The sequence below is a fragment of the Microtus pennsylvanicus genome, chromosome 5 (assembly GCF_037038515.1).
Source record: "Microtus pennsylvanicus isolate mMicPen1 chromosome 5, mMicPen1.hap1, whole genome shotgun sequence".
NCBI classification, from domain to species: Eukaryota; Metazoa; Chordata; class Mammalia; order Rodentia; family Cricetidae; genus Microtus; species Microtus pennsylvanicus.
Window position 1 is genome coordinate 39,555,173 of NC_134583.1, and position 27,387 is coordinate 39,582,559.

At 34.0% G+C, this 27,387-nt stretch overlaps 1 protein-coding gene across 19 annotated transcripts in view; it reads left to right on the plus strand.

The window, feature by feature from the left end:
- Ralyl (RALY RNA binding protein like) overlaps positions 1-27,387 on the plus strand; it is an 806,938-nt gene that overhangs the window by 505,860 nt on the left and 273,691 nt on the right. For 3 of the 19 annotated variants that reach the window (XM_075971532.1, XM_075971533.1, XM_075971537.1), the window contains exon 1: positions 21,414-21,554. The exons of 14 other annotated variants lie outside the window; for them this stretch is intronic. In XM_075971532.1, coding sequence (XP_075827647.1) covers positions 21,518-21,554 — 37 coding nt within the window. In that variant the 5' untranslated portion in view covers positions 21,414-21,517. Of the gene's footprint in view, positions 1-21,413; positions 21,555-27,387 lie in introns of those variants that run through there. 2 more of the 19 variants (XM_075971535.1, XM_075971534.1) reach the window with 2 other exon arrangements.

Genomic DNA, 27,387 nt, shown 5'->3' on the forward strand with positions numbered 1-27,387 from the left:
TAAGATAGATTTTTGAGATCACAAGGAAAAGAATTCTGGGATTTGTCAATATTTTATCATTATAATATTTTATAGGAAAGTCACAGCACTGTTTGATGAATTTTCACATGGCTGGTGTATATTAAACCTAAAGTTAAAATTACTTTTTCCTATTTTATTGGAGTACAAATATATTGTAGTGTTTGTCAGGTTAGCTTTAAGAGAAAATGAGAAATGAGGTTGTGTGATAAACTGCTACTAAAAAATGTCAAAGTGATTCTGGTTCCTGCTGTAAATAAAGAATGACATTCTGGATTAAAAGAAGTATTACCTTTCTGTACATTACTCTGTCGAGATTGAATCTGGGACACTCTTGCCATTTCTGACTAGTTGAAAGCAGAGATTATGTTTCAATTTTCTAACTCTTTCTGGAACATAGTGAATTTTAGGAATAGTTTGCTTCCCTTATTAAGTTGCTGAAATAATAATTGTCAGAGGCTGTTTGTTTGTTTCCAACATCCCAGTCCCTAAGTAAACACAGAAAAGCTGTATTATTTAAAACACTGTTTTGCATATTAATTTATGCATATTTCTAGATAGCTCTTATATCTTAAATTAACCCATTTCTATTAATCTGTGTATCATATTGTGGTTGTGCACTACTGGTAAGGTCCCATCTGGCATCTGACATCTGTCTCCTACATTGGCTATCCTGTTTCCCTGACTCCGCCTTCTTTACTACTCTATCTGATGTTTCCCTGCCTTCTTTACTACTCTATCTGATGTTTCCCTGACTCCACCTTCTTTACTACTCTATCTGATGTTTCCCTGACTCCACCTTCTTTACTACTCTATCTGATGTTTCCCCGACTCCACCTTCTTTACTACTCTATCTGATGTTTCCCTGACTCCACCTTCTTTACTACTCTATCTGATGTTTCCCTGACTCCACCTTCTTTACTACTCTATCTGATGTTTCCCTGACTCCACCTTCTTTACTACTCTATCTGATGTTTCCCTGCCTTCTTTACTACTCTATCTGATGTTTCCCCGACTCCACCTTCTTTACTACTCTATCTGATGTTTCCCTGACTCCACCTTCTTTACTACTCTATCTGCTTGAAATTCACACCTTGCCCTATTCTGCCCTATGATAGGCCCAAAGAATCTTTATCATTAACCAAACTGTTTGTCTCTTTAGAATTTGTTTTATTTTTTAGAAAACCATTTACTTCTTTTTATAAATGTTTATATTCTCTTTTTTCGATCTTTCAAGACCAAAATACAATACATATAACACTGTGACCCATTGAGAAGTTTTTTTCCATCTGGATTTGTAGTTATTGCATGTGTATCTGTAATTATTTTTTTAACCAGGAACAGGTTTTTTTTTTTTATGCTAAGCAGGCATGGCTAGAACCAACTCTGTGGCACTGTCTTTTGGCTCCACCCAGTCCAACATAGTGGAGGCATATTTGCTGTCTCTGAAAGCCATGAACATTGCCTCAGCTCCAAGGTCAGAGTGGGTCCGTGACACTCACTGTTATTTGTAACATACTACTTATAGACCCAATTTAAGTGTTCAGCCACCTGAAACAGCCGGAGCTGTTCGAGCAAATAACACAGACTATGAAGCTGTCATTTTGAAACTGCGTGTTTCTTTTGCTGCTGCCACGGAATCAGGGAGACCTCTCTTAAAGGAGCGTTTGTGCTCATTCACTGCCCGTAAACAGAGCTCATCTGAAAAAAAAAATTCTGGTTATCAAGAAATTGTCCTTACCTCTGTTCATTCTTTCTAGAATTCCTTTCTAAGCTTTCTCAGGATTTACATGGATTTAATCACCCCCACAGTGTCACACCAATCTGTTGTTGGAGGCTGCATGTTTGTTCTGGCCACCTAGACTCAAAATAAGCACACAGAAGCTGTATTAATCAAAATTCTTCTTGGACTACTTATTAGCATATGCATTTGTCTAGCTAGCTCTTACATCTTAAATGAACCCATTTCTACTAATCTGTATATTGCCACATGTTTTTTGTTTACCTGTAAGGTTCTATCTAGTGTCTAGCATCTGTATCCTCTATCATCTATGTGGATTCTCCCTGACTCTGTCTTCTTTCCTCCTCTATCTACTTGGAGTTTCCATTGTGCCCTTTTCTGCCCTGTGATGGCCACAAGTAGTTTCTTTATTCATTAACCAAATACATTCATACTATACAGATGGTAATCCTACATCAGATAAGGAACTGAAAAAGGATATAATAAAATTAAAAGTTATTATCTGAGACCTCCAGTAATTATCTGATTATATTTCCAAAATGCTGAATAGTCCTTTAATATTTAAAAAAAAATCACTGACAGCCTGAAAAGCTCCAATTGCTGAGCATCCTTCCTCATTTAATCTCCTGTGGAGGTGGTGAAACCTGTAGGAAAGGACGATTCAAAGTGCTTTGTAAGCATAGAAGTGAGTGTGTGGTTGTCCTGGAGCAGAAGCATTAAAGTGATATTGTGAGCCCAGTTAAAGCAGACACAAAAGACAATACAAAAATTACGCAGTGAGAAAATATAGCTCTAGTTTTCTTATGGGAATAGACCCAATAAGGTTAAGCAAGAGAAAAAAATATTAGCAAATCAAATGCAATTATTTGTAAAAGAATACAACATCAGGATTACACAGAAACTTATGCCAGAAAAGTATATTTGATAAACATTTAAAAATTAGTCAAAAATATTTCACAATAAATGAGAGAAAAATACATCAGAAGATGCACTCACTACATCTGACTAAATTCAGTACCCAACCTGGTTAAAAAAAAACCCAACTTTTGGAAAACTAGAATAGTAGGAAATAAATTTAATGAAAAAAGAAGATTCTGAAAGTAAAAAAATTGCACATGAATATAATCATATCAATTAAAGAATTATTGAAATATTTGTTCTGAGAACAAGCTGGTAATTCTCATCACAGCACAGAAGGTCAGAGGTATTACACTAATGACAAATTTTCCTCATTTATGGACTACGTGATTGGGCATAGAGAAAATTTAAAACAATGAAGTCTTCTTGAATTGAATTAATTGCAAGTAATTTAGTCATCCCAAAATGCCAATACATAAAATCATTTTCTTACATGCTAGTGATAGCAACAGAAATATTTTAGAACATGTCTTAAAAGAAGACCAGGCAAAACGGCATTTTTTCAAATCCATTTTTAGAAATATAGTATCTCTGAACCTCATAAATTCTTAAGGGAATTTGTGAACTAAAAACACAGTAATATACCCTATTCATCCAGAAATTGTTAAAATAAAGCATATTGAAACAAGTAAAAATGAATATATTGAATAAGTAAATAAACAAATAAATAAAATGAATGGCTAAATAAATATATGTAAATAAGAAAAAGTTAGAAGTCATACTTTTCTAAATAAGTGTAAAATTTTATGAGACTTTAATTAAGGTGGGAGTTTTTGTAGTTTCTTTTAAATTTTATTATTATAAATTAAAACTCATATATCAATATAGATACATATCCACAAATGATTATATTTATTAAAATATGACAAATACACAAATGTATTTATGACCTTGCCATTTCTAGTAATTCCAAGCAATAAATCCAAAGTTTCATCCACAATAAAATAGAAAAAACAGTTTTAATTTATTGATACACTCACATAGTAAATAAGTCTGAAAATGAACAGAATATTGTTTAACACAATAGTATATATGACTTTCACAAAAGCTTAAAGTATGTAGATGTGATTGTTGAGGCTCTGAAAGAGTATATTAGGCATGATATTTATAATTTAGACGCTCTGACTTTAAAAAACATGGAAGGAAAAATTTCTTGATGTTTGTACAAACTACATAGTATGTTCACTTTTAACTGTGACAGGTTCTATAGGTATTATTCTTGAAGTTCTTTTAGTTAAGTTTCTACAGGTACTAACTGGTGGTACATATAGAAGTGCTTTTCTGGCAATTAAGTTCTGAACTTTAGGTGATGTGTTCACTAATCATCTTCCCAGGAAAATTTATCAATCATGTGCATGCAGCTTTCTCTCTCTCTCTCTCTCTCTCTCTCTCTCTCTCTCTCTCTCTCTCTCTCTCTCTCTCTCTCTCTGTGTCTGTGTGTCTGTGTGTCTGTGTGTCTGTGTATGTGTGTGTATCTGTAAATATGCTTGGTCTTGAACTCTGCTCTTGTCCATGCTAAGCAACCTGTACTACTGAACTATAAAACCCTAAACAAAATTGGTAAAAGAATTTCTGAGAAGAAATTAATTTATACATCTTATTATTACTTTATTTAACTCATTGAATTCGTTTCCATTGAGTTCATTAGTTAAAGAAATGAGTAAATACTGCCATAAATCACTTAATGATAGAACCTGAGGAGTATAATGTCACAAAGGATCAATCTCAGGATTTCAAACCTAATGGAGTTTTCCCATACATATAATTGATGACTCCTACTTTCTATTAGGATTTGATAATGTCTCTAATTCTTATTCTATTCCTGCCTCATCATTAATGTTACATTCAGAACAGACTTGTCTTCTAGTTTTACAGATTCACACATGGAAATAAATTAAGCCCAGAATTGACTACACTCAGATTCCCACCTATGTTAGATTTAGATTTTTTGGATATATTTTAGACATATATATATATATATATATATATATATATATATATATATATATATATATATGTATGTATATATGTATATATATATATATATGCGCCTGTGTATGTGTGTGTGTATGTGTGTGTGTGTACTTTTAAAAGGTCTACCTAAAATTAGTTCAGACTCATCATCCTATGATGCTTTCTAGTGGTGTGTTCTAATTCTGCCACTCAAATAAATGTGTATTTTTGAAATATTGGATATGTTATAGTTTGTAAAAACTGTTGGGCCAATCCTTGTGACAACAGAGCATACACCTTCTACACACAGTTCTCAGCACATTTAATATATTATTTTATTACTACTCAAACCATATGTGAGTATGTAATAAAAAAAACCAACATTTTAACAGTGGGGTGAAACTATGAGGCAGACTGGGTCATGCCACAGAAGAGAACTGGATTCAAATAACTGTATATATTCCTTCTAGAACCTGACATATAAATAATTAGATTTCTACCAACTGCCTAATTTGACACTGGAAATTTATACAGATATTTGATGTTTATATATAAATTTGAGAAGTAAATAATAAATGTGGCAGAGAAGAGGAATAGAATTTACAGGGGAAAGATCAAGAAAATGAAGATGTCCAAAATGCTTTGACTTGATACTCTTATAATTTCTTTCTAAGTCTAGTATTATAGTTATATTTGTAATTCTCTATTCTTTGTAACATGTTAACTTAGTACATTTTACCTGTTTACCTTGTTTTACTTTTCCACTGTATTAGAAATTGTCACTATTTTATTCATGGCGTAGTCACCAGCAGGGATACTATCCCTTGGCCTACATCTGTATAATAGAGTCCAAGGAAGGAATGATGTACACAGTGGCCTCTAAAGTATACTAAATGATGTGTAGCTGGACTGCATCAAAGTGACTTCTGTTGCATCCTCACTGAAAGATTATTGGGATTTCTTTTACCAATGACTGCTACTTCTGCTGAAGATAACAGCTGTTTGGACTGTTTTGAGGTACTGGAAAAGCACAGTCCTCTTTTTTATTGTTTTTTTTTTTTTGAGCTCTACATTTTTCTCTGCCACCCTCCCTGCCTCTCTCCTGTCCCATTCAATCCTGCCCCTAAAAGTCCCCATTCTCCTAATTTACTCAGGAGAATTGTTTTTTTCTATTTCCTATGTAGGTTAGATCTATGTAAGTCACTCTTAGTGTCTACATTTTTGTCTAAGTTCTCTGGGATTGTGATTTGTTCGCTGGTTTTCTTTGCTTTTTGTTTAAAAATTACTTATGACTGAGTACATGTTATAATTGTCTTTCTATGTGTGGGTTACCTCACTCAAAAGAATGTTTTCTAGCATTATTTATTTTCCTTCAAAATTCAAGATGTCATTTTTTTTCATGCTGTGTAGTACTGCAGTGTATAAATGTACTACAATTTTTCTTATCCATTCTTTGGTCAAGGGGCATATGTTGTCATCAGTGCTTTTTGCCATTCTTACAAGTGTAAGTTAGAATTTCAGAGTTATTTTGATTTGCCTTTCTCTGATGACTAAGGATGTTAAAAATTTCCTTAAGTGTGTTGCAGCCAATTTATATTTTTCTGTTGAGAGTTCTCTGTTTAGATATGTACTCCATTTTAATGGATTATTTGTTCTTTTGATGACCAATTCTTGAGTTCTTTGTATATTTTGGAGATCAGACCTCTGCCTGATGTGGGGTTAAATGAAGAACATTTCCCATTCTGTAGGTTGTTATTTGTCTTGCTGACCATGTCCTTTGCTTTACAGAAGCTTTTCGGTTTCAGGAGGTCTTATTTATTAACTGTTTCTCTCAGTGTCTGTGCTGCTGGGGTTATATTAGGAAGTGGTCTCCTGCGCCAATGTTTTCAAGTGTATTTCCCACTTTCACTTCTATAAGGTTCACTGTGGCTGGCTTTATGTTGAGGTCTTTGTTCCATTTGGACTGTTTTGTGCATGGTGATAGATATGGGTCTATTTTCATTCTTCTACATGTTGATATCCAGTTATGCCATCACCATTTGTTAAATATGATTTCTTTTTCTCATTTGATATTTTTTGCTCCTTTGTCAAAAATCATGTGTTGAAGGTGTGTGGATTATTATCCGGGTCTTCAATTTGGTTCCATTGGTCCTCCTGTTTGTCTTATGCCAATGGCAGGCTGTTTTAAGTACTGCAGCTCTGTAGTAGAGTTTGAAGTCAGGGATTGTGATGCCTCCAGAAGTTCTTTTATTGTTTTGGCTATCCTGGGCTTTTTACTTTTCCATATGAAGTTGAGTACTGTTCTTTTGAAGTCTATGAAGAATTTTGCTGGGATTTTGATGGATAGTGCATTGAATCTGTAGATTGTTTTTGATAACATTGCTATTTTTACTATGTTAATTCTGCATACCAAAACATGGGTGATGGGTGATCTTTCCACTTTCTGGTGTCTTCTTCAATTTCTTTCTTCAAAGATTTAAAGTTCTTGTCATACAAGTCTTCCACTTGTTTGGTTAGACTTACGCTGAGATATTTTTGGCATTTTTTGGCTATTGTGAAGGGTGTTGTTTCTCTGACTTCCTTCCCAGCCCTTTGATCTGTGTATCAGAGGGCTACTAGTTTTTTTGAGTTTATCTTGTATTCTGCTACATTGCTGAAAGTGTTTATGAATCGTAGAAGTTCCTTGGTAGAATTTTTGGGATCACTTATGTAAACTACTGTCTCATCAGCAAACAGTGAGAGTTTGACTTCTTTTTTTCTGATTTGTATCCCCCTGATCTCCATTGGGTGTCTTATTCTTATAGCTAGGACCTCAAAAACTATATTAAATAGATATGGAAAGAGTGTACAACCTTGTCTAGTTCCTGATTGCATTGAAATCACTGGGAGTTTTTCTTTATTTAGCTTGATGTTGGCTGTTGGCTTGCTGTATATTGCCTTTATTATGTTTAGGTATTTTCCTTTTATCCCTGTTCTCTCTAAGACCTTTAAGGGATGTTGTATTTTCTCAAAAGCTTTTTCGGCATCTAATGAGATGATCCTATAGTTTTTAGTTTTCAGTTTGTTTATATGGTGGATTATGTTGACAGATTTTCATGTTTTGAACCATCCCTGCATCTCTGGGATGAAGGCGACTTGGTTATGGTGGATAATGGTTCTGATATATTCTTGGATTCAATTTGCCAGTATTTTATTTAGTACTTTTGCATCAATATTCATGAGTGAGATTAGTCTGTAATTCTTCTTAGTAATGTCTTTCTGTGGTTGGGTATCAGGGTTATTGTAGCCTCATAAAAAGAGTTTGGCAGTGTTTTTTCTGTTTCTATTGTGTGCAAAAATTTGAGGAGTATTGATATTAGTTCTTTTAAAGTCTTGTAGAATTCTGAGCCATCTGGTGCTGGGGTTTTTTAGGTTAGGAGACTTTTGATGACTTTTTCTATTTCTTCAGCAGTATAAATGTACTCAACTCACCTATAAAAAGGCATAAACTAACAGATTGGATACAAAAATAGAATCCATTCTTCTTCTGCATACAATAACACATTTCAACATTGAAGACAGAAATCATCTCAGAGTAAAGTGCTGGGAAAATATTTTAATTAAATATATTTAAGAAACAAGCAGGTGTATATATCCCAATATCTATCAAAACAGACTTCAAGCTAAAATCAATCAAAAGAGACAAAGAAGGTTAATTCATATTAGTCATAGAAAAAGTCCATCAAGAAGAAATCTCAATACTGAACATCTATGCCCCAAATATAAGAACACCCTCATATGTAAAAGAAATACATCTAAAGCTTATATCATACATTAAACCCCACACACCCATAGAAGGAGACTTCAACACTCCCTTCTTACCACTGGGCAGACAAAAATTGAACAGAGAAATAACAGATGTTATGATTCAAATGGACTTAACAGAAATTCAGAGAATATTCCATCCAAAGAGAAAAGAATATAACTTCTTCTCAGCACCTCATGGAACCTTCTCAAAAATTGGCCACATACTATTTAACAAAACAAACCTCAACAAATACAAAAATTTGGAATAACCCAATGTACCTTATCAGACCACCATGGTTTAAAACTAGAAGTCAACAGCAATACTAATTCCTGAAAACCCACAAGCACATGGAAATTAAACAATGGTCACCTGAATCATCAATGGGTCAAGGAAGAAATAAAGGGAGAAATTAAAGAATTTCTAAAATTCAATAAAAATGACCAACAACATACCCATTTTTTGGGACACAATGAAAGCAATTTTAAGAGGAAAGTTCATAGCACTAAACGCCTACATAAAAAAAAGCTGGGAAAATCCCATACTAGTGAATTAACAGAACATTTGAAAACTTTAGAACAAAAAGAAGCAAACTCACCTAAGAGAACAAGATGGCAGGAAATAATCAAATTGAGAGCTGAAATCAACAAAATAGAAACAAAGAAAACAATACAATGAATCAATGAGAAAAATAGTTGGTTCTTCAAGAAAATCAGCAAAATAGACAAACCTTTATCCAAACTAACCAAAAGGCAGAGAGAGAATATCCACATTAACAAAATCAAAAATGAAAAGTGTCATATAACAACAGACATGGAGAAAATATAGAGAATCATTAGGTCATATTTCAAAAACCTGTACTCCATAAAATTGGAAAACTTAAAAAAAGGACAACTTTCTGTATAAATATCACTTACCAAAATTAATTTAAGATCAGATAAGCAAATTAAACACAGTCCTCTTTACCTAAATGTAGTTTCAGTAAAGCATTAACTGCAGAAATGTACAGATTCATGTAATACCCATCATAAATTAAGTTTCTGGTTGACTTCTCCAGGATGTGATTTTTAAATGTGTTACAGTATATGTTAACCTTCTGCATGGATTAATGGATTAAAAAATAATGGGCAATTGTTAGAAAAATGATAGCAGATAAAGCGTCAGAAAAAATAGTCAACATTAGTTGTTTCATATGTATTATGTCTTATTATGCCATTTTTGTTTCAATAGTTTCCTTCAAACTGCCATCATTCTCATTAACAACTCTGGCCAATTGTGGCTTTATTATGACCTCTTTTCTACTCTTACATTCCTTCTTAGAGATGAGAAAACATGTAAATCTCAATTATTGTAATTTTAGACTCTTATCAGACCAAAATCTACTTTCAGAAAACCTATTTGTGATTATACAGAAAAAACCATTCATGTCATCATTGATTAGTATCTGTATTCATTATAAAAATAAGGTCCACATAAACAATGCCTTTGATTTTTATCATGGTTACATTAACTATTTGGTATGACTTAAGTGCACTAATTAAAATATATAAAATATTTAAATCTTATTTAATTTTAAGGGATATTTTATATAAAATTCTAAATTAAGTAAAAATTTATAAAATTTATTAGGTTTAGATTAATCTCAGCAAGGTAGGAACAAGGTGCTTATGATATTGAAGAAGATACAACATCAAAACAAGAAAATTTCAGCACAAATACATTTTATTAAGTCAAGGTCACATAGTTCTAAGCTCAAAGATTGGCTCCTCTCTTGTAGCTATATCATTTTTTACAAAAAGACTTTAAATGATCTCAGAAAAAAATTCATTTTTAACTGAATTATCATATTGTACATATTTTATTTCAGTTTGTGCTGTGGGAGTAATATAATGATTCATGCTTTGGGTGACTTTCCAAGGCCTCTCAAGTTATCAATTAAAGAAGACTTAAACTTAGCTTTCACTAAACTAGAGTTTTGAAAATACAATTTTAGTCTTTCTTCCTCTCATAGTTCTTTTTCCTGTATAAAAGGGCATTCCATTAATCATCTAAAATTGGTTTTATAATGGTAAGGGAATCTTGAATTGCATATACATCTTTACTGGTCACATAACTTCTGTGCTGGTAATGGCAAATGCCGAGTTTATTCAAATAATTGTCTTTGAAGCACATATGTGAGGTCAAAGAATAACCAGGTTGTACGAAACTCCTTAGCAGACAATAAACAAATAAGTAGACAGAGAAATAAATAAAGGGAAGAAAAAAAGGGAAGAAGTAGAAGTACAAACAAATGAAAATTGGAGATGAATTCCTAAAGTACCTTCAAATATCTTCAGACATTATACCTGAATATTCATTATATTCAACTGAAGTAGCTCATCAATTTGATAATTATAACTAAATATAGTAGGAAAGGAATTTCTAGACAGGATTGCTATATATATTACTTTAATAGACAGACCAAATCAATAACATTACTATACACATTTTACATTGATATTGTTTGGAATTTGTGAGTAAAATTTTCATAGTAACGTTAGAAATGATAGAACATTTAATATAATTTATACATTAAAATTAATATTTAGTTAACATTACTAAAACTCCTTCTTGAGAGGTTATTTACAATTAATGCTCTTTAAAGGAGGTATGTCATTGCCTTCAGTCCTGTTGACACTAGTAAGTTGACCTTTGTCCAATAAACTTTCCCCAGAAACACAGGGTACCAGCAGGAAAATTAGGGGGTGTGAAAGTTACTGAGGGGTAAAAAAGAATTAAATACATGACAAAAATTTATAAAACTGCCAAAAATTGTTAATGTATATAGACAAACATATATTGTAATTGATCTTTAAATTTAGTAGTTTTAGTATCATAATATAATTGCTTCCTTTCCTCCATTTCCTCCAATTACAGTTTCTTCTATCTGAACTGTTCAATATATACTTCTTTGCTCTCTTTCAAACACATGATCTCTTCTTAATCAATGACGTGTATGTGTGTGATTGCGCGTATGTGTATATATTCTGTACTTAAAATATATATTCCTAATTTTCTTCAAAGTTTGTATGTTGGTAACTTTACGTTTCTGTTCAAAGTTGAACATTGATCATTGGGTAAACAATTGCTGTGCTCCTGCCTGGAGATATTTCTTCTATTGCAGCATTGCTTAGTTGCCTGTAGTGTTTATGTATGATTGAGACATCTTGATATTTTCCTTGGCTACTTTAGCATGTCTATTGTTATCTTTTGTCACCTCATGTTTGAACATCTATAGTTTATGGATCTATCTTCTGATATTCCTAGAAGACACAATCTCACTGCCAACTCCTCTGTCCTCTGCTTGTTACAGTCATTTTATACCTTCTTATATGATGGTTATGTAGACTTAAGTACAGGAACTGTTTGTAAATGTAGGCATAGGGAATGTGGATTTTGATTGGCTGTGATTGTCTGTAGTGATCTCGGTCTGCTGCAAACTGAAATTTCATTGATGAAGTGTCAGTGCTATACTTAGCTGTGGGCATAAGTACAAATATTTAGACTGTAGTCAGGGATTGTGATGTCTTAGTAAGTGGTGATTGCAGGTTCTCAACTTCACCGGCCCTTTGTAGTTGGCTATGTTTCAGTATTAGACAAGATTTCCCTCTTTCTGATCAGGTTTTAAGTCCTGCAAGAAAGATGCCAGGTACTGCCAAATATGTGTGGCATTACTCAACCTTTAGAGTAGTTTTACCAATTTGGTCCTTGATATAATTATAGGCTTCGTAACTGAGGAGGTTTGATAGATTTTGAGCCATGTGTGGGGTTTATTAATACCCAAAAGCAAAATTTTCAAAATGATGTAACCACATGTCTGTGTATATGTATAGAACTTTTAGACCTTCTTTTACTTTTTTGTTAAATAGGAAACTTTCTCTGCATTATCCTAACTTATATGATACCTATTCCTGAAAAACATTATTCACTTTAATTTAAATATATAATTTCAAAAGGATTTATGAATTGGTTGACACCAGTTTCATTATTGGTTTTATTTTTAAAACCATAGTATTTGAATCTCTTAGATCCATTTGGAATATGGATATAAGCAATTGTCAGAATATGTTTTATATTGACAACCAATAGATCAAATTTGCTTCTTATTTTCAGAAGCTTTGAATAAAAGATATTAGTCTTCAGTAATTTGAACTAAGGAAAATATTTGATAGTATTTTATTTTCCCTTTTCTGAATTTGCCTTCATCAGCATTAGTATTTCAATTGTTGGGAAGTAATTTTCTGGATGAGGTATGACCTCTGTGGTTCGGAATCTCATCTAGTTCTGTTTCTTGCAAATTTTGTAAAATTAAATCTTGACTGTCATTGCCTTTTTCTGTAAATGTGATAATAAGCACTACCCCTTGTAGGGCTTAAGATGAATACAATTGTTATTCCCAGATCCTCAAAGTCCCCCCAAAACGAACAAGGAGACCGAGTCCTATATGTAAAAGCAAAGAGCCTTTATTTTATGAAAGTTTGCAAATTCGGTTTCTCCGCATGTCCAATGTATTGGAATACGTTCTAGAGTTCAGTTAAGGTTGGGTTTTATAGTAGTAAAGGTGGAGCTGAGGGGTTTCTAAGGTTCAGGATCCCTGATTGGCTAACATTTCTAGGGGTGTTTTGGTGAGTGTGCTGGCAGGTGATGCTATCTGTAACAGTTGAAATATTTGGCATTTCCTTTGGATGGTCTGTTCTTGGGTGGTGCTCAGGTAAACTAGTTTGTGGTTCTTCCTGAAACCAGATTTTGCTTCAGGGTAAACTACTGAGACTCAGGCCTCCACTAAACTTATCGATGCTGAGTCCTATTATGGCAAGTGATAATGGTTGAAAGTAAAGTCTTATTAGCTTATTGTGGCTGGCTCCTACAAAAATAAAAATATTGTCTTTGACAAAATGTCAATATTTTCTGGATGTGATTTCATTATGATTCTGAAACCAAACAATGAACATTTTTTGATTAAAATATCTCATATACATTTAATTCAGCTCTTAGAGTATAAGGCTTATATTTGCGGACTCTAAGGATGATGACAGAAAATTATAACTTATGTGATCTGAACCATTATTAAGTATTCTTTTAAAGCAAAGAATACAAGTCTCTATACAGACAAGTGCTAAATCCCGCAGCTCATCCATCTTCAGCATTATATATTTGTTCCCTCACTCATAAAAATAAAAACTTGATGCAAATCACACCCATATATTGCACATACACAAAAGAAGAAATTTACATTAACTTGTCCCTTGGTTTCCAGAAGGGATTGAATCTAGGTCTCCCTGTGCATACCAAGGTCTTTGAAATTCACATTCCTCATACAAAATGGCAAAATATTTACATATGTGTGAGATGATTTCCTGCATGCTTTAAATTGTCTCCATATAACCTAGAAAAACATATTAAAATGTAAATTTTATTTAAAGATTTTAAATTTTATATGTTAAAAAATAATGACAAGGATATCATCTGGGAATAGCAAGGAAACTCAGAATGGAGAAGTGCCCCCAAGCCTAAAGACTTAAATTTCATCCTTAGAATCCACATGGTGGAAGGAGGGACCTAACTTTACAACTTATCCTCTGACCTCCAGATGTGCACAATAGTATAAACCACACAAAATAATAAATAAAAGCAATAAACTTTTAAGAGAATATATTTTATGCATTTTCATTACTATTATAATTTCCTTTTCAAATATAACATATCTACAGTGTGTTCAGTTTGCAGACTTTTGAACCTAGAGATGGTGAAGCCTGACAGTAGATAAAACACAAGACAGGGCCAATGTAAGTTTTAAAAAAAAAATCTAGATTGATGTAGGAGGGTCTTCTGTCTATGTGTTACTTTCATTGCTTAATAAAGAAACTGCCTTGGCCTTTTGATTGGCCAGCCCTTAGGTGGCTGGAGTAGACAGAATAGAATGCTGGGAGAAAGAAAGCCGAGCCAGGAAGCTCCAGCCCAAGATGGATGTGGGTTAGAATCTCCCTGGTAAGCCATAACCCCGTGGTGATAGACAGATTACTAGATATGGGTTAAAGCAAGATATGAGAGTTAGCCAAGAAGAGGCTAGATATGATGGGCCAGGCGATGTTTAAATGTATACAGTTTGTGTGTTATTTCCGGGTGTAAAGCTAGCTGGGCAGGATGAAAAGCAGGCCTGCTCGCCTCATCACTACAATAGATTATGATCATGTTCATGCTTAAAAAGAAGAAACTCCAGAAAAGCTGCTTGACTTAGTCCAGTAGAAATTTATTAATCAGAATTCCAGAGGCCTTTAAGTAAACAATCAAGGTCCTGAACAATTGAGCACCATTTTGAAGAATATTTTATTCTACTTCAAGTTGTGTGTCTTCACCTAGTCTAAGGGGAAAGGGTTTCACCACAAATTCTCATCCAAAATACCATCAACATGAGCATTATGTTTCAAAATATAACTTGGGTAGGAAGTCACAAAATTGGAAAATAATTAGAAATGTTCTCCAGCAACAGATGTTATTACTGTTTTCATATATTCATGAGTTCAATTTTTTTCTTTTTTCGAGACAGGGTTTTCTGTGTAGTCCTAACTGTCCTGGAACTCACTTTATAGACTAGATTGGCCTAAAACTCAAAGATCCACCTGCCTCTTCCTTGTGAGTGCTAGAATTAAAGATGCGCACCATTTCAAAGCAGTGAGTTAATTCATTGCCAATAATAGCACTTTAAACAGTTTGTCACCTTAAAGGGACTAGTGCTTCTTTGAGCTTAGGATTACACCTTTACTGTATGAGAAAAACCATCAATTCTTTTTTTTTAATTTATTAATTTATTAAAGATTTCTGTCTCTTCCCCGCCACCACCTCCCATTTCCCTCCCCCTTCCTCAACCAAGCCCCCCTCTCTTGTCAGCCCAAAGAGCAATCAGGGTTCCCTACCTTGTGGGAATTCCAAGGACCACCCACCTCCATCCAGGTCTAGTAAAGTGAGCATCTAAACTGCCTAGGCTCCCACAAAGCCAGTACGTGCAGTAGGATCAAAAACCCATTGCCATTGTTCTTGAGTTCTCAGTAGTCCTCATTGTCCGCTATGTTCAGCTAGTCCGGTTTCATCCCAGGCTTTCTCAGACCCAGGCCAGCTGGCCTTGGTGGGTTCCCGATAGAACATCCCCATTGTCTCAGTGTGTGGGTGCACCCCTCACGGTCCTGAGTTCCTTGATCGTGCTCTCTCTCCTTCTGCTCCTGATTTGGACCTTGAAATTTCTGTCCAGTGCTTCAGTGTGGGTCTCTGTCTCTGTCTCCTTTCATCGCCTGATGAAGGTTAATATTCAGGAGGATGCCTATATGTTTTTCTATGGGTTCTCCTTCTTATTTAGCTTCTCTAGGATCACTAATTATAGGCTCAATGTCTTTTATTTATGGCTAGAAACCAAAAATGGATGAAGAAAGTATGGAATATATACATATTAGAGTACATATTAGCAGTAAAAAACAAGGACTTCTTGAATTTTGCAAGCAAATGGATGGAAATAGAAAACACTATCCTGAGTGAGGTAAGCCAGACCCAAAAAGAGGAACATGGGATGTACTCACTCATATTTGGTTTCTAGCCATAAATAAAACCATCAATTCTTAAAATTACATTTAAAAGAAATACATATTTATGCAAATAAAGCTTATTTATTTCATATTACAATAATGTTATTTAATGTATTTTTAAATATACATTTTATGCATACATATTATTTTCTTCAAATTATCTGTTGCTTATTAAATATGTGGGTATATTTAAAGGATGAAGTTAGAAGATACATTTTACTACTCTTCAAATGGTGGAAATTAATCAGAATATAAATGGAAAACGATAATCTGATAATTAAATATAAGATTAAAAAAGAGATAAAGCTTACATAAAATTGCCTCAGAAGCACACAAAGAGAGGAAAGCAACTGTAAGGGAAAAGGCTCAGGCAACACTGCCACTAATGAGATTCACGGAAAATAAGACTGATTGTATAATTAGTTACAAAGGAGACATAATTTAGCTTTGTTTAATATTTGTAAAAATTCAGTACTTCAAAAACTTAATGATTTCAAAGACTTCTTTGATGTTAGAGAGCAAGGAACTGAAAAAAGTCCAAATAAGTGAAGAAAGACTTCACAAAATCCAATTATGTATTTCTAAAAACAAAAGAAAGCCTTTTCCAGATGTTCTTAAATTTAAATAATATTAAAAAACAACTAAGGAATACAAACTTGATTTGGTTTTTTATTTCACTTCAACCACAGTCATAGATAAAATAACTTCATTGTGAAAATTAGTATTATATGAGTCAATATTACAAATGAAAACTTCAAATAAACTTGAGGTAGTTTTATATACCCTCTTTTGAAAACAAAAGCAGTGAATAACTTAGTATAAAAAATGATGTTCTAGATGATATGGTATGAAATTGATCTTAAGGGAATATATATTGGATAAGTATGCATATATCCATGTATGTGTATATATATTTATATTGTCAACTATCAGAACAGTTGGTTTCTCATGAATAGACATGGATGCAATACCAAGATACTTTGCCAATATTTCAAATATATATATATATATATATATATATATATATATATATATATATATAAGAATTTAGGTATTTTAATATATTTCAGTTATTGAAAAGGCAGATTAAATATAATGCAGCAGTTAGTTGTCATCTGGACAGATAAAATGCTGGTCTCAATGGCTAACATAAACTGTATTTTCAGAGAGACACTTCAAAAAAGAAAGAACATGTCAGACATAAGAAGAGTGGTACCACAGGGCCAGCTGGCATGATGATGAAGGAAAAGCAAAGAATATGTGCTTGGCATCCCTGTCTTTTCATGATAAGAATGTCATAAAACCAAGGTTAGCTGTGGGTAGCTGTTCAAACTGGAAAAGATCCAAAGAGAGGAGAATTAAGATATAAATAACACATGACACTTAAAAAAATCATTTTGAAGAATGTTTTCCAGAGGAAATGTTCTGTGATAACTTGAAAAGACCCAATTTTAAATCCCTGCTGGGAGTCCATGATCCAAGTTGCTTAAGGTAATCAATGCCACTCCAACTGAGTTTTTCCATCAACAGTTCCTAAGTGACACCAGTTTTGTGCCAACCACCTACTCAAAGATCCTGATGGCATAACTTTATATCATTTCAACTTTCATATTTATTTCAAGATGTCTGGGTTTAGTATCACTCTGTTTGACTTGTGTCATGATAAAATTCTTAGAACTTTCTGTGTTTTGAATTTCATAGAAACTTTGGGGAAAATCACCTTTTCATATTTTATGACATATAAGGAGTTAGAGTTTGCTAATAGTCTAGCATTTTTACAATTCTAGAAATGCTTAGTGTTTATATATGGTACAAAGAGAAAGTCAACATTCCATCATAACTAAGAAGACTTGCTGTCACAACCAAATCAGCTCTGGCTCCAAACTTGAAAGCCCCCTGATCTGTTAGTATTTTTTTTTAATTATTACATTCATTTTAACAGCCTTTGCTAATTGTTATTGACCATAGATTTTGTATAATCTCACTTATTTCCTACATAGCTTCTGATAATATCCCTTCTACCCTACAGTGCATGCTATATCCAACTGTCTGTAAAGAAAGTTCAGTCAGATTTGAAACAGGGCCACATGCTTTACTGTCTCTTTTCTGAAATGTTAAGTGAGAATGAAGGTAACAATCAAAACAGTAGAGTCAGTAATTGAAATACAAACTTTAGGCCAGGCAGTGGTGATACATGCCTTTAATCCTAGCATTCTGGAGACAGAGGCAAGCAGATCTCTGTGAGTTTGAGGCCAGCCTGGTCTAGTTCCACGACAGGTTCTAAAGCTATACAGAATCACTGTCTCTAAAAACAACCACAACAACCACAACAATAATAATAATAAAGAGAAATACATAATTCAGAGGGTAGTTTGTATCTAGTGGAACCACACAGTTTCTCACTGTCAGCTCTTATTCAGCCAGATAGCATTCACCCTCAGTGGTGATCTTCACGAAGCAATGTGTCCTTGGTTTCAGTGCCTTTCCACGTTCCCAGAGGGCCCTTCAACAAAGAACCCCAGAAACCAGAAATCACTCACAGCACTTCTACTACTCAGACTTTTCTTTTTCTTTTCTTTTTATTTTTTTTTTGAATTTTCGATACAGGGTTTCACTGTAGCTTTTGGTTCCTGTCCTGGAACTAGCTCTTGTAGACCAGGCTGGCCTCAAACTCATAGAAATCCGCCTGCCTCTGCCTCCCGAATGCTGGGTTTAAAGGCATGTGCCACCACTGCCCGGCTCAGACTTAATTCTTATAGATGTAGTTCCCAATAAAACTTTCTGTCAGATGGACAGTGTACTTCTTACCTTGCTATTGAAGTCTTGCTTACAAATCTGGAATAGAATTATCTAGGCAACAGAGAAGCTTAAAAAAGTATGTTTGTCTCAAAGATGTATTCTCTGGTCTCTCTGTGTATTGATCTCTCTCTCTCTCTCTCTCTCTCTCTCTCTCTCTCTCTCCTCTCTCTCTCTCTCTCTCTCTCTCTCTCTCTCTCTCTCTCTCTCTCTCTCTCTCACACACACACACACACACACACACACACACAGAGAGAGAGAGAGAGAGAGAGAGAGAGAGAGAGAGAGAGAGAGAGAGGGGGGATATATACATTGCTTGGTTACTTTTAGAAGACTAAATGCTCTCATTTCCATTTGAATTTCTGTCCCCTGATCCTTATAACTATGCCAAAGTGGATGCTTATAGTTTCTTTCTTCTCAAGTATATCTGAGGTGCCCAATTCCTATAGTCAAAGCCTTCCAATATTCAAGCCATCAGTCTCAACAATAAAACTCAAGACTGTAGGGACTGTATTCTCTGATGTGAGCAAAGTAACATTAGAAAGGATTGATAAGATGCAGTCCCTCTATGCTGTTATGCTGTCTGAGAAAGTCTATGATGCTGCAAGTATTGCCTGATAAGGGATGTCAGTCATAGGTGAGTACATGACAGACACTTTAATAGCTGTGACGATGGCAGGATGAGTTGCTGTTCATATATGATAAACCTAAATAAATTGTGTGGTCTGTATAAACATGTTCAAGTATTAGAAATGATTGCGAATGGAGAACTAATTTTGTAAAGAGAGGAAATGTATAATTTTATTATTTATAATCCTTTAACAATGCTGGAATTATAGACATCTGTGTTTTTATAACATTAGTCTATCACCACTTAACAATCATTACCTCTCTTTTTCTCCATACCATGCACATACTGGGAAAGTATTTTCTAATTTTGCTGGATTAAAGCAGTTTTTATGGTCTGTCATCTACATGATATTGTATCTAAGAAAGGAGTAATGACTTTCTTACAGGACTCACTGTCTACTAGATATGAATTTGTTTCAGTAGAGCTAAGCTGAAACTTCACAGCTCTAAATATAAATAATTTAATACAATAAGAGAACATTTAATTTAGCCAAGGAAACAAAACATAGATATGAGAACTGTTTTAATTAATAAAGTAACTACACATATGTTTTCCTATTTTATGACTTCATTGATAATTTATAATTATATGGACTTTATAGTTTATTAAAATTTATATATTATGCAAGTATTTATTGAAGTTCTCTGTGGCAGTTGCTAGCCTGAAGGCTTGATATTCTTTGCTAAAGAAAACAGTTATGTAATGAGGAACAAAAGTGTCAATAGTAAAGATAAAGTGGATGATCACAGATGATTGCTAATGTTAATGAGAAAACTAATCGAAAAAAGGGTAATGCAACACATGTTAAACTATACAAGAATACTTAAATAGGGGATGATTGCAACTTTTCTTCGCAAGGAGATGCAATGTTGTGATCTCTAGCATCCTTGCTGAGGAGCGTAGTTATTCAAAAGTGGAGGATGTTGTATAAAATATTGAAAACTATTGGATGACATTCATGACATGTCTAATTGTGAAATACAATAATTGCTATAGTATAAAATTATCTTTACACTCAATCATCCATCTATTGAGGAGCACAACTATGTTTTCCCTGACTACCAATTCTAACTAAAAGAGAATTTTGGTAGCTGAACATGGCAACCTCTGCTGCTCTGAAGGAAGGGGAACTTAACATATAATCTGTTGTGTGTGGGTGTTCCTGGACTGGAAATAGAGAAAAAAGAAAAAAAGAAAGAATGAAAACTCTTGAGAGTGATGTTACAGCACCTAACACTCAAGAATATCTGGGTTAAGCACAATGTGTGAGTTGGGTGCCCAATATTGTTCTCTGAATAGAATATGGGCACCTAACATATCTCTGAATATGAAGTCACAGTTCCCATCCTCTCTTTCTGGGAAACGTGAAACATGTTTAGGTAGGTTTCACCTCGGTATGGGTTATGAACTCTCTCAGTTAGAGGTCCAACTGTGTACCCTCCTTTTTGGTTCAATTGCTAAGCATGCAGTTCTGCTTTGCTGTCAAAGTGCATACTGGTTAAGGAAATAGACAACATGGTAACTGATAACTGTTTCAGTAATTAAATATGCAAACTTCATGAGGGGGCAGAGGAGAAAAAGATTAAGTAGAATTTCATAACAAAATTCAAAATTCAGTATTTTGGAGTGGCCAAAGGTTCTGTAAACTCATATGATACTTGTTTAATATTTGAAAATACCAAACAAGAATTTTCATGCTTTACACTTTAATTTTTAGCTTTACTGTTCCTGCTAACTGCATGAATCTGTTCTTAATTCAACTTTGCTTTGAGCACACCATGCTAATAGTCTAGATCTTATTAGATAACTTAGCTAATATTGATTGGGAGGGTTAGAAAATTATAATGTTTTCTGGTAGATTTGCATTGGACAGAGTGGTTTCAGGCAGTGGCACATCCCTGTAATTTTACGAGAATGGTATTGCCCTGGCTTTCACTATGTGATTGCTGGTTACCTTCTGTCAGCGAACAACAGGCTCACTGAAAAGCAGGAGCAGAACCCGTCTCTTTGTCTCCGTGATCAAATCAATTACTTCTTAGAAAGTCGGCATTTCCTTTTTCAGAATGACCATGTATAGGAGCAAACGCAGACATCAGAGATGTAAGTAGATGCTGACCCAACTTTTTCTTGTGACTGTGGTATGAAAAATATACTTGATTTTTTCAAAGACTAATCATGACTCCTTCCGAGAGATGCTGGTGGTGAGAAAGATCTTGTAACTCTTTTAACCCTAACCTTTGTCTTTATCGCTGTTACATGCTTGAAAGATGTTAGGGGAGAGGGGATAATTTGCTTGTTACTATGGTAACCCTTAGAAGGTTTACAAAATCAACAGAGAAACAGATCCAATACAGTTTCAGCCTAGCTCAGCAGCCTTCATTCATACAGAGAGCTGGACAGCTCTTCCCTTCTCTATGACTGATAGATTTTTCTTTCTTGGAACTCTATTGAAAGGTTTGGGAAGCCAGTGTAAAACTTCTATTCATGTCTCCAGTTTCAATTACCAAATCTCAAGGGACAGAAAGTAGTACAGAATAGATGAGGGATACTTACTTGTGAACAGCAAAGTGAATATTTAACAGTCTGCACTGACAAACTTCTTGGTCCAGAGCATGTTTGTAGCATATTTCACAATGGACTACATTTCAAAGGGTTAAAGGAGGCATCTGAAATCCTCCTAGAGGGGCTGATTCTCACTTAAAAGGAATGAAAGCAAGTACACGATACAGATGATTATGGAGCCCAAACCCTCAGGATTTAGCTGAGAATAAAAGACTGGCAATAAAACTGTCTCATGGCAAATATACTTGCATGAAAACCTTCCCAATTGCATCTTTCTCTAGTAAGTGAAACTTTCACACTTTATCTGTTCTGTTGTGCAAAGTAAATATAACCAGTGGCTCCAAATGGCCTGTCACTGACTGTTTACCATTCCACACAGTTATTAGCAACTTTTTCTTTAGTCAAACCATGCTTATTTTTCATTATAGTGTGTTGTTATTTAAAAAGCAGAAAGATTATCAGTAGCAATTTATCTGTCAAAACTCCAAAGCCTGTTAGAAATGCGATGTTGTATCTCATTATTTATTATTTAGTTTAATAAGAACTAACATTGCCCTTATTTGGTGAATTTTCATGAACCACACAAACCTCTCAGTGTTGGAGTTATCAGCTTGATACTAGCTCTTTCTTACAATTAAGATATAATATTGGAATCTGCTATATTTTCTTCATTAAAATGATTGGTGTGAAGTCTACAGATATATTGATGATTAATACCCTTGTGATTTCCTCCTATAGAAAGGAATCTGAATTTTGCATGTGTTTGAAACCCATCTCTTATCTCTACTCTTGCATATAAAGACCCTCATTTTTCCCCTTGAGGGTAATCATTGCCTTAATGCACACAATAAATAAACGATTCACAGAAAAATCACACTCAGTCTTTCTCCCACTAAAATGTGCTTGCTGAAGCCTGCGATTAAGCAGCAGGAAGATATTGTGAATTACAGGAGACAAACCAGGGGATGTATAATTATACAGGAATGAACACAGTAGAGTGAACTAAAATGCTCTAGCTTAAAAATGCTTAAGGTGTTTCTTATGTTCAATTGTATCAGTAGCTGCCTTATGTTCTAATAACTATTTCCATTTACTAATAATGTAAAAAAAGATACTATGGATATAATAAAATTAAAATGTATAAAAGCCTGGCAATAAAAGCTAATAGTATCCTTAAATGAATTTCTATCTTGCACAAATAGTATTTGTGAGAGGAGAATATAATATGATTATTCTTCAACAAATGAGTATAGAAAGTGTCTAAATCACCATGTAACCAACTTTCAGGCCGCATCCCTTTCTCATGTCATTTATGTGTGTGCTTGATCATGGAAAAATCATTGTGTTCTCCTAAGGTAAATGTATTTCAATTAGGGAAATAATTGCACACTTAACAAAATTTCATCATGGGTAGAAAATAGTGTACTCTTGTGGTCCTCATTTAAAATAAAATAGTTCATAAACCATCCTTTTTTTCTCATTTCCTAAAGATTTTATAAATATTTCTCAGGAAAATAGCACAACCTCTTTTGAATGAAGCCAGCAAGAAGAATGGAAAGGTACACATGACTGTGTCAAAGCTTAAGAGAACTGGGTGAGCAAAGAGACTTGTGTGAGAGAATTTAAAATAAAATTTTCTCTAAACCTTTGAAGATTCATCTGGGACTTTTAAATTAATCCCTCCCTCACATCTGGTTTAGCTAGTTATAGTTTTTTCATAGGAGGAGAGGTGGATAATGCACCTCTCTCCTTGATTCTGGCGAGCACTTCTGGAAAATGCTCACCCTCACTGCTCCCTCAATGATGTCAAGTTCTTACTGCACAAATGTAAACCAGCCCTCAGATACATGATTTGCTGAGTGGTTTTTGAAAATATTTGCATGTGTTAGTGTTGATTTTTGTGGGAGCCAAACAGATCATTTTAATGAATTCTATTACTCAGTATCTATTTAAAAAAATTAGTTTTCCTGGGAAACAGTGATTAATATGTATGGCTTTTAACCTTTGTGTTTCATATAATTTTCTCATATTTTAAAAAAATATTTATTAAAATTCACAATTTAAATTTTATAAAACTTATACTATATATGAACAAGGAATACCTGTAACTTCTCTTACTGATACTGCAGATGACCTTGAAAGAGTGTCTTGGGATCTTTTCAAAAGAGATATAGAAATACTTAGAGGAAAACAAGTGCAGGGCCCATTGGTATGTTATAAAGAATGGTGGTCAGAACAGAATAACACTGCTCTTAATTATATTACTTTTTATCTTTTCCTGACTTGGAACAGGTATTAATTTTCTTATTGTAAATAGAACATTTGGGTGGACTCACCCTTCTTATCCTTATACCACGTGTAGTGGCTAACCCTTATCTGAAAGAAGAGAACATCAACTGAGAAAAATATATTTAGAAGATCCAACTGTAAAATATTTTCTTAATCAGCTACAGATCAGGGAGGCCCCGGCCCATGTTGGTGGTGCCAGGCCTGTGTTGTTGGCCATGTGTCCTATAAAAAAGCAGAATGAACAATTCATGAAGAACAAGTCAGTAAACAGGACACCTCCATGGCCTCTGCACCAGCTCCTGCCTCCAGGTCCTATCCTGTCTTGACTTTCTTTAATAATGAACAGCAATAGGTATTTGCAAGACAAATAAACCCTTTCCTTCCCAACTTGCCTTTGATTATGGTTTTTTGTCACAGAAATAGGAATCTTAATTAGGATACCATGGGATTAACGTTTGTGGTTTTCTTGAAAGCTAAATAATACCCATCACAGTTCTTTGTAAATATTCCTCCCCACTGTCTATCACTTTGTCAGAATGCAAACTCTTCTGAAACTTGTAAATGGAGATCTTTTCCAAGGTGTCTTCCATCTTTATCCTCAGTTCCTCCATTTCATAGGCCTTGCATTGTCATTCTAATCTCATTCATTTGATGGTTCTCCTTGACTAGAATGATGGTTCTAATCTTGAAGATTCATGAGAGACAATAGAAAGACTGCAAAAGGCCCAGTGGTGGTGGCACATGCCTTTAATCCCAGCACTCAGGAGGCAGAGGGAGGTAGATATCTTTGAGTTTGAGGCCAGCCTGATGTACAAGAGCTAGTTCCAGGACAGGCTCCAAAGCTACAGAGAAACCCTGTTTCAAAAAACAAAAACAAAAAATAAAAAGGAAAGACTGCTTAGGACCCTAGAATACATATGAATGTTGGTTATTGCCTGCCAAATGAAGAAAGATATATAGGTATATGCCTTTGCACATGTATGTACATACATAATGCATGGATGTAACTATTTGAGTTCTAAAATAAATTTAAATGAAAATTAATGTATTTAAAGACAATTTTGCTACTATACATATGCATATATATAATAAAAATTCTGCTGTAATTCATAAATACATATGGATATTTAATAAAATTACTTATAAAGTGGATAATAATTTTTTAGTTGCTATGAGTACCGTATCTTTTATGTAAAACTACATTTATATCACAGGTACATATTCCATATCCAGTGTCCACAAATTTTCATATTTACAAAAATTAGAAAATTACTGAACTAGAAAATGAATACAAATATGCATAGTTATGGAATAATCACCTTCTCATGGTTTGTCTTCTGAAACTACCTGTGTATAGTCTAATGTTTTTCAGAACAGCAGATCATACTTAAACCTGAATTAAACCTCCATTGCCTACCTCGGTCATCTCCCTATGTGATGTGGGAGGGTCATCTGTCTATGTGTTACTTTCATTGGTTAATAAAGAAACTGCTTTGGCCATTTGATAGAACAGAAAATTAGGTAGGTGGAGTAAATAGAACAGAATGCTGGGAAGAAGGGAAGGTAGGCAGACACCATGCCTCTCCTCTCCAGGGCAGCCGCGATGGAGCCAGCTGCCAGGTCAGACATGCAGAATCTTTCCTGGTAAGCCACCACTTCGTGGTGCTACACAGATTATTAGAAATGGGTTAATCAAGTTGTGGAAATTAGCCAATAAGAGGATGAAACTAATGGGCCAGGCAGTGTTTAAATGAATACAATTGTGTGTTGTTATTTTGGGAGTAAAGCTAACCATGCGGGAGCCAGGCAGAAAAAAAAGCAGGCCTGCTCAGCTCATCATCTACACCTATGGACAGATGACACTCATTTTCTGTTTCCATGCATTGACCATGTTTCTTCCTGTTGATTAAAGGTGCTCATTTAAATTTGCATATACAGACACCTCATCTGTTCAAAATGACTCAAACTCTTATTTGTATTAGCTCTCCCTAAATTCCAGGTAAACTTTTTCATTTTTCTTTTCATGATATCCTTTATTTTTATAGATGATTTCTTCTTCCTGTGTTTTATGTATTAATTATGCCTTTATTTTACTCATATTCATCTTTTGTTTCTGTTGAGGTGTTTTCAAAATATTGGTGCTTCCTTAATGTTTTATTGTTCAGGGAAGTTTAATCATTCAAAGATTTTTATTTAAAAATTTATTATTATTCAGACATCATTTTGGTATTGGGGTACAGCAATGCATGATATGGTGTTTTGCTGGGCACTGGAAAATGATGTATAATAGTATAGATCATATGATGTGAAAATATGGTATAGAATGACAAAGAAACTTGGGAAGGTGGAATGATTTATTTGCTTTGTATGGTATAAGTATAAAATAGCATACCAATAAGACAACATTTAAATCAGATAACCACAAGGATTTAGTGAGTGGTTCTTCTTCTCCTTTCCTCTGCATAGTTCTATGATGTATGCAAAGATGTATGGGACAATGTAAGTGAGAAATGTTCTGGGGAACTTTGGATAATTGAAGGACAGGGGTTTTGTAAGTAAAATGAGAGAAAAAAGATGAAGTCAATGTATTAGAAATATAGGACAAATAGACAAACCAAGGAGCAAAGAAATTTAATTCACTTCATTTCACTTGTAACTGAATACAAACATATTGTATATCTACTAAATTACTAAATGCTTGTAGTTGACTTTTGTGATGCAACTTTCTAGAAATAGAAAAGAACCATGTTGTTAAAAATTACCCCAACAATCATAAGAATGGTATTTTATATCTTTGCACTTCACAATTAGTTGTTGATCACAAATATATTATTTTGCTAGCTACATTTTCTATTTTCTTAAATTTTATTCTTATTAATATATTTGTTTTGTTGAAATATTAACCTATCTATAAAGTTTATATTAGTAACTTGATAGAATTGCTGTAAGTCATCCTGGTTACTAAAAGGGATAAGAAGCCTGCTGCCAGTCTCAGGTCAAACAGAACTAGTACCCTTAGTGTTCTGCTGTTATTAGAAAATGAATTGTTCCAACAGCCATTTCCATATTTGTTGCTGCATTA